Consider the following 9,474-nt stretch of genomic DNA (forward strand, 5'->3'; position numbering starts at 1 on the left):
TAGGCATCAGCTTCACTGATGCACGTGTCTGTAATAAGTTTGAACCGTCTGAACTTCAGTTGGGATGTAAGAACAGATTTTGTTTGGTTTCATTCTTGTTAATGGAACCGGAGAGAGGCCTCCCCTGTTCATCAAAAAAAAAAAACATGTTGTGTGCACATGATTAGTTGTGGAAAAGTTAGACATCAATGAAGCATGTCCTGAACTCGCGCATGCTTTTTAACAATTTAGAAATGTCCTTCCAAATGGTGTGAAAAATCGTGTTTAAAGCATTGCACTTGTGTAACCCCATTTCAGCATATACACGGAAATGACTGCTGCTCAAATATACAACGTGCAGTAGCTGATACCTGATTCGGCATATCTGTGATTCCCTCCGTCGATTCAACGGGCGTATTTTGCTTTGTTGTTTCTCGTTCTAGACTACACGGACAAGAAATGGAGAGATGCCCAGATCATGGCATTAGTCTCGATCACAAGTCTTCTCGCTACAGACAACAGACACGACACGCTAGGTTGCAGTCGTCTAGTACTGCGATGCACATGATCACACACGCTACAACCGTTTTAGTACATAGATAGATACACGTGGTCATACATACGCTACAACAACTGATACCACGTTACTCGCAGCCAGGAGGCCAAGTCATTAACACAAACTAGTGTTCGGTGCTTAGATACTACAGTCTAGCACTTCTTCTGACGGCTAGCTGTGATCCGCAAGGGTAATCACATCTCCTGCGGGGTGCGATAAGCTGCCTTCAGGAAGTTGTCGAATGGGCTGGCCGGTGGAAGCTTCACCATGGAGCACGGCTCCGATAACGTGCGGTTGATCTCGAAGCCACAGGAATTTACCTGGACAAATGTTGTTAGTGAAAGTGAAAACAAGATTCAGAGCAAACCGGTTGGGCTTTGTAGAATCTTTATACCTTAGGAAGGATGAAATGATCGGCAGCGGGAAGGCTTGGCACAGGATTGTCTGGAGTCGAGCTGTGGCCATTCACGAGCCAGCTTGATAGCTTCTTCCTGGTGCCCGATCCCAGGGCCTCACATTGACTAGTCATTGTGCCGTATGGGAGGGGGGAGGTAGAAACGGATGACCCTGCAACCTGGCCAGCTACATGCAGCGCCTGACCAGAGAAACAGTCTACTACTCAGAACCCAATGCAAAAACGAAGTATAACAATGTTTTGCTGTGGTTATACTAGCTTTACCACACAAGAAAATGTGAACACTGAAACAGAGGTAGCAAGTGAAAGGGGGCTAGTGCAGTGGCGGATCCAGGAATTCAACATTGGGTGTTCAAAACAAAAAATCACCCTAACAGAGAAGCCAATTGGTTCACGGCAATACAGTCAGTTTAGGACAGTGACATGTATTTTCACAACAGGTACCACACAAGAACTATGAGCCAACAACCGAGTAGTAAACCGTGTCACCGTGTGCAACAGCAGCTGAATTTCACAACAGGTACTCACCGATTCAAGCAGCTGACCAACACCCAGGACACGGGGAGCGGAATAAGGAAGCGTAATCTTGGATGTGGAGCTAGCAGTATTTGTAATTGGTGAGTCATGCAATCCACCATCTACCGAAGATGTTCTTGAACACTCCTACAATGCAAAAGGACACATGTGAGAAGATGTAAAAATACATTTTAAAGATGGCAACGTACAGTACAAGAAGGAACATTGCAGTATTGCAAACTTTTGCAGGTGCCAACACCTAACGAAATTTGCGCTATAAGGATCATTTGGTGTAAGTGGCATACCTCATCAAAAGAAAGGGATTCATCGGAAAATGCCTGCGCGTGAAAGTTGGCCCAGTCAAGGACTGAATTTGAACCAAACAAGGGAACTTCTTCAGGAGTAAACATCTCTGTGAGCTCCTTCGCCAATGCATCCTTGTCCATCTGATAACGCAGTTATAAGAACATTATGAAATAGTACATTGCCTTCACTTCCAACAGCATCAGTATATGATCTCACTAGGACCATAAAATGCAGTGTCAACAGCAAATAGATGACAAAATTGAACCATTCTCACAGGACTAACCTCTGTTAAATTTGAAAGTGCACAGGCAATCACATCAAGCACGCGATGATCATTTATCCCCACTTTCTTTCTGCAATCAGAAAGTACAGACCTAGCAATGTCTTGATCACTTTCAGAGCCATAGCTGCCAAGATCCGATTGCAACCTTACATAGAGTTGCAAATCTTCACCAATTCTTAGATAAGAATCAATCTGCAAAAAAATTGATAACATAGTTTTTAGCAAACGTTCAGGAAATTGAAGGTAATTTTATATTTGCTAAATACTGTCACTTATTTATGAACGGAGGGAGTAGAACAAACAAAAGTTATCGAAGAGATAATTGGGCAACGGGCACAGAAGGCCACAAGAGAGCTACCATTAAAGTGAGGCACACCAATGAACATTAGTACGAACACAAGAAATACATTGTGTTGCTGCACACAAGAAATACTGCAAGTATACATTTTTTTGGAAAAAAAAACAAAGTAAAGTTTCACCTAAGAAACATAATAGGAGTATCATATTAGCATCTGTAGTAGAACTTAGGATTTACATCAGATATTGTACTAAATCAGCGACACTTATTTTGGGACGGAGGGAGTACCTTAGAAGTAATACGTTTATTTAGATAAAACTGAAGTACAGTTTCACATGTAGAAACATAATAGGAGTATAGCATATGTACTAGAACTTACACCAGATAATGTAAAACACCTTAGAGCTAATACTTCTTCTTTTGAGAAAACTGAAGTAAAGTTTCACATGAAAAAACAAAACAGAGGTATCTTAATAGTTTCTGTACTACAACTGAGTACTTACATTGGATGAGGTAAAACACCTTAGCAACTCTGCCAATTCAACAATATGACAGACTTTTCCAGCAAAAGCCAGCATACTCGTTGCTAAGGAAAAAATAGACCGTTGGCAAGAAGGGGGCAGGCCTGCTGGAAAAATTGCATATAAGATAAGTGAACTTCAAGATGTGGATGCGGAAACAGGCAATCATAAATTTTAGTATTATGCAGATCCTACCACTTGGAGTTAAAGCAATACTTCGGAGGGACAGAGGCAACTGGAAGAACTGAATGTTATTACTGTTGCTTGAATTCTGCAGCACCAAAATCACTATTTCAACATGGGAAATTTTACTGAGCCAAGATAATATGACCTTCCATAGTATGCAAGGATATATTTCTTGCAGCATAAAGAGAAGATGAGACCATTGACATGACTAAGTATCTCTTTATGAAAGAAAAAATGCTACCCCAAAATGAGGAAAATGAGAACAACTTGATAAATTCTTCATGGATATACTTGAAAACTTCAAAGATACGGTTTAAAAAGGAACTCGTACCTTAAGGCGGGAAGAAAGAACTGTGAGGCTGTATGAATGACCAATGGCCTCATAATTAAAAGGAGTGTTATCGGTCTGATTGGCCTGTATCCAAAACGCAGACAGCAATTGATTTGTTTGATCTTCAGTTAACAGGACGATTTTGGTTTCCTGGAAGATGGGTCAAAAGTTTTTTCTTCAGTAATCATGATTAATGAGTTGTGTATCGTGATCCAACCAGACCCAAAAATATATACTCACTCCGATCCATATTAGTTGACGCCCAAACGGATGTATGTAGCACTGAAATACGTCTAGATACATCTGAGCGTCAACTAATATGGAACGGAGGTAATACATCGCAACAAAACAAGGGCCCTTGCAGGGGTGAGGGGGGGTGGACAGGGCAGGACTGGGTTACCTCAGCAGAACTAGCTAGTGTTGCCCATCGATCGACGAAAGAGAAGACCAACTTTGAAAAATAAGCCGGGCTTTTTCGTGCCCAAACATGCTTATTATCCTCTTCATGGGTGTTTCTTTCCTTCCCATCATCATGCATCATATGTCCAGGCTTATCTGAACCTAAGCATTCTTTCTCTCTCCTTAACTTCTCAAGTAGAGCAGTAGCTGAAGCAAACACTGATGGTGATCGAGATTGACACTTTTTTGTTGCAAATAGGTACTCTGAATCACCCCTCTGATGGCTTGGGCCTCGGACAATTACAGCAGAAAATATGTGGTGCGCCCCCACACGAGTGTCTGCATCTGGATGTACCATGGATCTCAATATCTGCTGGAGGAGTGCTTCCGGAAACACCTGCTAAGAAGAGTTAGATTAAAAACTCAGCAAAGAATGGCAGAAGTAGCCAACTGATCACGGAGTAGAATTCTGCAAACGATGAACAGCATTCAATGCAATAAATTATTTGATGTGAAGAAGAGAATGCACAGTTTCTGAACTTCATCACATCACCGTTTATTAATTTAGAAATTATTTGATGAGTGCATAGTATAAATTCAGAACTGACCATAGGAGCGTCCGAAGATACTGATGTCAAAGAGATTATGTGGCAAAGTATCAGCGAACTTCCAATAGTTGCTCTAGCAACAGCAGGAATAGAAGGCAAATTCTCCAATGTAATTGCCATCATGTCATAAAGTGGCCGCACATCTTTAACCTATAAGAAGTTCCAAAAAATTAACAAAAGTGAAGGAAATGTATGTATAAAACTATATACTAGTGTAACTCTTTAGCGTCAAAGCTCTCGCAGTTGCAAATTTCTAAGAAAGATGCACTAAAAACATCCACGGCAGTTGACAAATGTTAGCATGTAACTGGAATAGTGTGGGACATACTCCTCTTACGACTTCAACAAGACAGCCCTCCAGGAAATTTTGAAGAGACTCATTCAAGCTCAGCTCTTGAACACTGGCTGACTCCATGGCCTCTAGTGTTTTCCTCAAGTGCCTGCACAAGTCACCTGTTACTGCAAGTTCAGGAGCAACTCCTCGTGATCGCAGCTGTCGTGCCAAAGATGTTGCTGTCTGAATAATATCAGATTTAGTCTGAGGACAATGCAAAATATTCTTGTGGTCCAGATGACGGATGACAGCAGTCAAAATCAATTGTTCGTTGCCTATGAGAAAAAAAAGTATTAGCGCTTTAGCAGACAAGGAAACCCCTTGAATATGTTGCAAACAGGAAAGGAAAGTGCACTGTGGACTGCAAATGTATTCCGTCAGAAAATGGGTCACGATCTACCGAGAAACGAGCAATCACAGCAATATAAGAAGACTTATAATGCATTCAACAATTGAAAACGCCAAACATAGTGTTTGCTCAAAGATGACTAAATAGATTGGAAGTATGGAACAGCAAGAAAATTGTCTGACACTTTCTCTATTACTAGAAAGAAAAGGATCTTCATAGCATGCCATATAATTAGAAGAATAAATAGAAAGCTCATATATAGCATAACATGACCTACGTATTTTTACTATTTTGATAGTACAAAATTCAAAATATTCTTGGGAACAAAAATTTACCTGAACTCTTCTCTAGATAAGACATATCAGACAAGACAAGCAAAGCTAATCCATGCCGAGGAGCCCATTGTTTCTTCATATCAAAGTAAGAAAACATTGGATCAAGGATGCGTCGCATAGTTGTACTCTCTTTGGCCAGTTCTGCAAGCTTCTGAACACAAATATGGGACCATACTTCTGGAGATTCACGCTCCTCCCTGCATAGTCATTCAAATGAATCATAATATGTTGGGTTCATCTGAGTTCGAATATTAAAAAGAAGCAGCATCAAACATGTCACAAAATATAGGTTGGACGGTCATTCTCAAGGCCATTACTCCTGCTGCCAAGTTCCCATTCATCCCTTGATTGATGGATTAACCAGTGAAAAAACATACTTGACTTATTTATATTATAATCTGCTATGCTTCAAAAGGAAATTTTCTTCAATGTTTTCGTGTTCTTTTTCTGCATCTCCAGTGCAATGTGCATGTACTTGATAGCAAGATCACATTAGTCACACAAATAAGTTGTCAGTAGAAGTTGAAAGACACCTACACTATTAAGTGTGGTATCTGAACCTCAGTTATAGGCTTCTAGCATGTATGTACCCTTCAAAGTATGAAAAGGAATGACATGCACTGTTGCTAGACACCATACAGAACTAAAATGAACTGAAAGGTTGCAATGCAGTAAAAGTGTGTATGATGTGCACCAGCATGCATTTTTTTTCTGCACAAAATTTAGGGAAAAGAAAAAGTGCTATAGCGAGTATATATAAATGAGAATGACACTTCACCTGGTCAGTGCTGAAGAGTCCCTTGCTGATCGCAGTCTAGTAGTTGTTGCACTACAGAAATTTACATCATTACCTCCACCTAAACCAGCTCTTCCCTCACGCCTGACTATTTCATCAACCCAGTTATGCTGTGATGCATGTCTGTCATCATCACCACCAGCAGTTCCATCCATCCTATAATTTTCCAAGACCGACTGCACCATCTGTCACGTCAAAGAGAGTTAGATTGTCAACATCCATCATTACATTAAACTTGAGAAATATAAAAGTTCTTCAAGAGCTTATCAAACAAAACAGCACACGAAGTTTAAACTCCCCGAACGAAATAGAGAAACCATAACGGAACCATCTGAATTCTTATGTACCATGATATAACCATTTTACTAGAAGTCGAAACAGAAATCATTAAAAAACTGGATAAGTCAACAACGTTTGCAGTCTGCAGAAGACAAGATAAATAATTGTGTTCTTTATGACCACACAAGCATTCTATTGGTAATAACCTGGTGCAAACGAGCAACTAAGCAAGCAACCAGGCTGAGCAATTTGGAACTCAACTATCCAAGAAACAAGCTTAATCTCCTTTGATTCTCCACAGCCACAAGTAATGATCAATGGAGCAATGCAACTAAAAGAACTGATTGTAGTTACCTCATCAAAATCAGCAAATATGTATGAATGTTCCTTCATAAACCAGATCTGCACGAGCATTACAATAGTTAACTGAACTGGACATTCAAACAAATTACCTGGAAATGTGAAGATAACAGAAAATGAAGAAAGAAAGCTGCAAAGCCACATTTATGGATTTACCATTGCTGAGAGACACTGTAGGCTTGCTGCCCGCAGAAGACTATGCTCCACTCCCTGTTGCCGTGAAAGTGTGCACACTTTGTGGGCCAAGCTCTCAATATTCCGTGCATATGTGTTGTCTACCTATGAATGTGACAACATGGTGAATGTCATACATAACTAAAAATAAATAAAGTGACTCGAGTAGTAGCCTTTCATGATTAGGAGGAACAGATTGAAATGCAATGTTTATAACTCTTAAGCGTGTCTGATCCATCATAATGCCCACCTGGCTGTAAATAAACCTCGCGAAAGTTTGACATCCAAGGATATGAATGTTCTCCTGCTTGCTTTCCAGAAGGTCGGTGAGGACGTTCACCAGGCTGATGGCAAAATATGCCCTATACCATCACATGCATGCAGTAACATAACTTTTTAGCCACGAAGCTTCATCGGAAACCATCAACATTTTCGAATAGAAAACGTGAGTGGCAGCCAAGAATTTCAGAAACTCACATCTGCTCCTTACAAATGAAGAGTAGCTTGCTGTATGCTTCAGTGATTATCTTGACATAGTTCAAATGAGCAGCACGCAGTTCCTTGCGACTCCTCTGTTCCAGAAACTTGGCAATCTGACAAGCATGCAGTGAAGGGAAACCTACTGAATATTGATTAACCAAGGACCCCTAAAGAATACTTTAGCAATGAAATGTGAGAAAGCATGATGCAAAGGTCACATGCCTTTGGAATGCGCAGGGGATTCTTGGCAGCATACTCGCATAACTTCATGATTTTCCTCTCATTTGGTGGACCCTCCTGCAAAGGTAAACTCTACTCTATGAGCAACTATACGCCCTAATACTGAAGTATCAAGTGTGTGAGCATTAGTGTGTCCTTTGCAAGCAACAGCGGAAGCTGCATTCTGCAAAAAACAATTACACAGTGGCAGAAGATAACCATGTGACATGGCCACGTTCTGTGGAGCATGTTTAAGGAACATGTGGATTACTCCACTTATAGATCGAAGACAGCACAGCACAGCATATCCAACGACCGCAGCAGCAACCAACCAGGCCGGCCAACAATAGCGACAAGCGAGCACTTACAGGCGTCTTGGGGAATATCTCAGCGAGCAGCTTCTTGTACCGCTTGACGGGGCGGCGGGAGCTCGGGCGCAGCGCCGGGCAGCAGACGCACATGCTCTCGCACGACGGGAACAGCTTCGCCCCCATGAAGCCCATCTTCGGCGGCCCGCGGAGGCTGGAGGCTGGAGCAACCGGTTGGGTCAGTGGCGGATCTAGACGGCGTGCCGCGTGCGCATTGTGGAGGTCAGTGGGATTTCTTAACTAATCGCTGGACGGAAACATACCTCCAAGTTACCTCCAAACCCAACCAACGGGCGGAGGTTGCGGACGGAGTGGAGGCACGCGATGCCGCGAAAAGGGAGAAGAGTAATGGCGACGGCGGCGACGCGCGCGAGAGGGGCGGAGGGGTTGTGGGGCACGGCACGGCACGGCTAGCTAGGTCAGGAGAGTCCAGGCATGGCGGAGACGAGCGGAGGGGAAATTTGGTCTGTTGGGGGGGAGTGGGGAGTGGGGAAAGAGGAGGAAGGGCAGAAGAGGGGCTTCACGTGACCGCGGCCTCGGTGGCAGGGCCAATTGGAGCAGCCTTTTCTCCTGTGCTCGGCGAGGATTGACGACGGCTTTCCACGCCCACCCGCCAGCGGCCAGCCTGCCCAAAAGTACACACAGTGACGCACATGGCAAGGCGTTGGGTTTGGATTTCGGTTGCACCCGAGGCTTCTTCAGGAAGATAGGATTCTTAACAATACTATCTCTCATTTAATGGTGACTTTATCAGAATCTCTCTTCTTAATTAACCACCGTATAAGACAAAGTCATAACTCTCTTCTTAATTAATCCCTGTCTAACATAAAATCATCAGGACTAGCCTTATTTAAGTACTACTACAAGTAGTAGAAGAGATAGGTTAGAGCATCTACAATCACGATTGTCAAATTTGGCACTGTATACGACCACCGACTGACCAATTCACCCTTTATTTCTTCAGTCCTCCTCCAAGAACCCTTCCCAGTGGACGGGATCAGACTCACTGTGGGATGCGCTGCCAGATTGGTTGCCGGAGCCGGACATGGTGGAGGGGAGGGGAAGGAAGGAGACGAGCAGTGGAAACGAAGTAGAGTGATCGAGTGTGTGGACTGGCTAGGGTTTGGTCCAGATGGGGTATTTATGGGACAGAGTGGGGCCGGATCCGGACACGTCTGAGCCTCCTCATATTCGCCCCACATATGGGTTGGGTATGGGGGTGTCGGACAGCTCGGACACATAGGGCTAGTTTGAGAGGTTCGGTTGGGTCGCAAAAATGCGATCGGTCAGTGACCAGGCCATTCGACGTGTAGGGGCAATATGACAGGTCCGGTTGTAGATGCTCTACCAATTTGGACATGGCCCAAAAATGTATTCAGCCG

General features: G+C 42.9%; 1 protein-coding gene across 3 annotated transcripts; it reads right to left on the reverse strand.

Moving 5' to 3' along the window:
• Positions 1-439: 439 nt before the first annotated feature.
• On the reverse strand, positions 440-8,686 carry LOC125551894 (protein SEMI-ROLLED LEAF 2). 3 transcript variants are annotated; one of them, XM_048715283.1, is made up of 20 exons: positions 8,356-8,686; positions 8,093-8,253; positions 7,728-7,802; positions 7,503-7,618; positions 7,276-7,387; positions 7,008-7,130; positions 6,846-6,893; positions 6,195-6,397; positions 5,417-5,613; positions 4,727-5,007; positions 4,399-4,548; positions 3,792-4,190; positions 3,392-3,541; positions 3,070-3,145; positions 2,857-2,978; positions 2,056-2,247; positions 1,772-1,912; positions 1,479-1,613; positions 930-1,130; positions 440-855 (listed from the first exon to the last, which is right to left on the reverse strand). In XM_048715283.1, the coding sequence occupies exons 2-20, from the start codon at positions 8,225-8,227 to the stop codon at positions 730-732; spliced, it is 2,982 nt and encodes a 993-aa protein (XP_048571240.1). In that variant the 5' UTR covers positions 8,228-8,253; positions 8,356-8,686; the 3' UTR covers positions 440-729. The 3 variants fall into 3 exon arrangements, with proteins under 3 accessions (XP_048571240.1, XP_048571238.1, XP_048571239.1); XM_048715281.1 differs by having other exon boundaries at positions 2,857-2,981; positions 8,356-8,685; XM_048715282.1 differs by having other exon boundaries at positions 2,857-2,981; positions 3,792-4,187; positions 8,356-8,683.
• Positions 8,687-9,474: the final 788 nt, after the last annotated feature.

The sequence above is a fragment of the Triticum urartu genome, chromosome 4, assembly GCF_003073215.2.
Source record: "Triticum urartu cultivar G1812 chromosome 4, Tu2.1, whole genome shotgun sequence".
Taxonomy (NCBI): domain Eukaryota; kingdom Viridiplantae; phylum Streptophyta; class Magnoliopsida; order Poales; family Poaceae; genus Triticum; species Triticum urartu.

What these genes read in the sequence shown, in the direction of transcription:
- LOC125551894 (XM_048715281.1), bottom strand. Translation starts at nt 8,227, where the DNA reads ATGGGCTTCATGGGGGCGAAGCTGTTCCCGTCGTGCGAGAGCATGTGC. An exon ending in TACAGTGTCTCTCAGCAATG is followed by an intron (nt 6,894 to 7,007) that starts GTAAATCCATAA and finishes ATGCTCGTGCAG; the next exon opens with ATCTGGTTTATGAAGGAACA. An exon ending in TATCTTCGGACGCTCCTATG is followed by an intron (nt 4,191 to 4,398) that starts GTCAGTTCTGAA and finishes AACTCTTCTTAG; the next exon opens with CAGGTGTTTCCGGAAGCACT.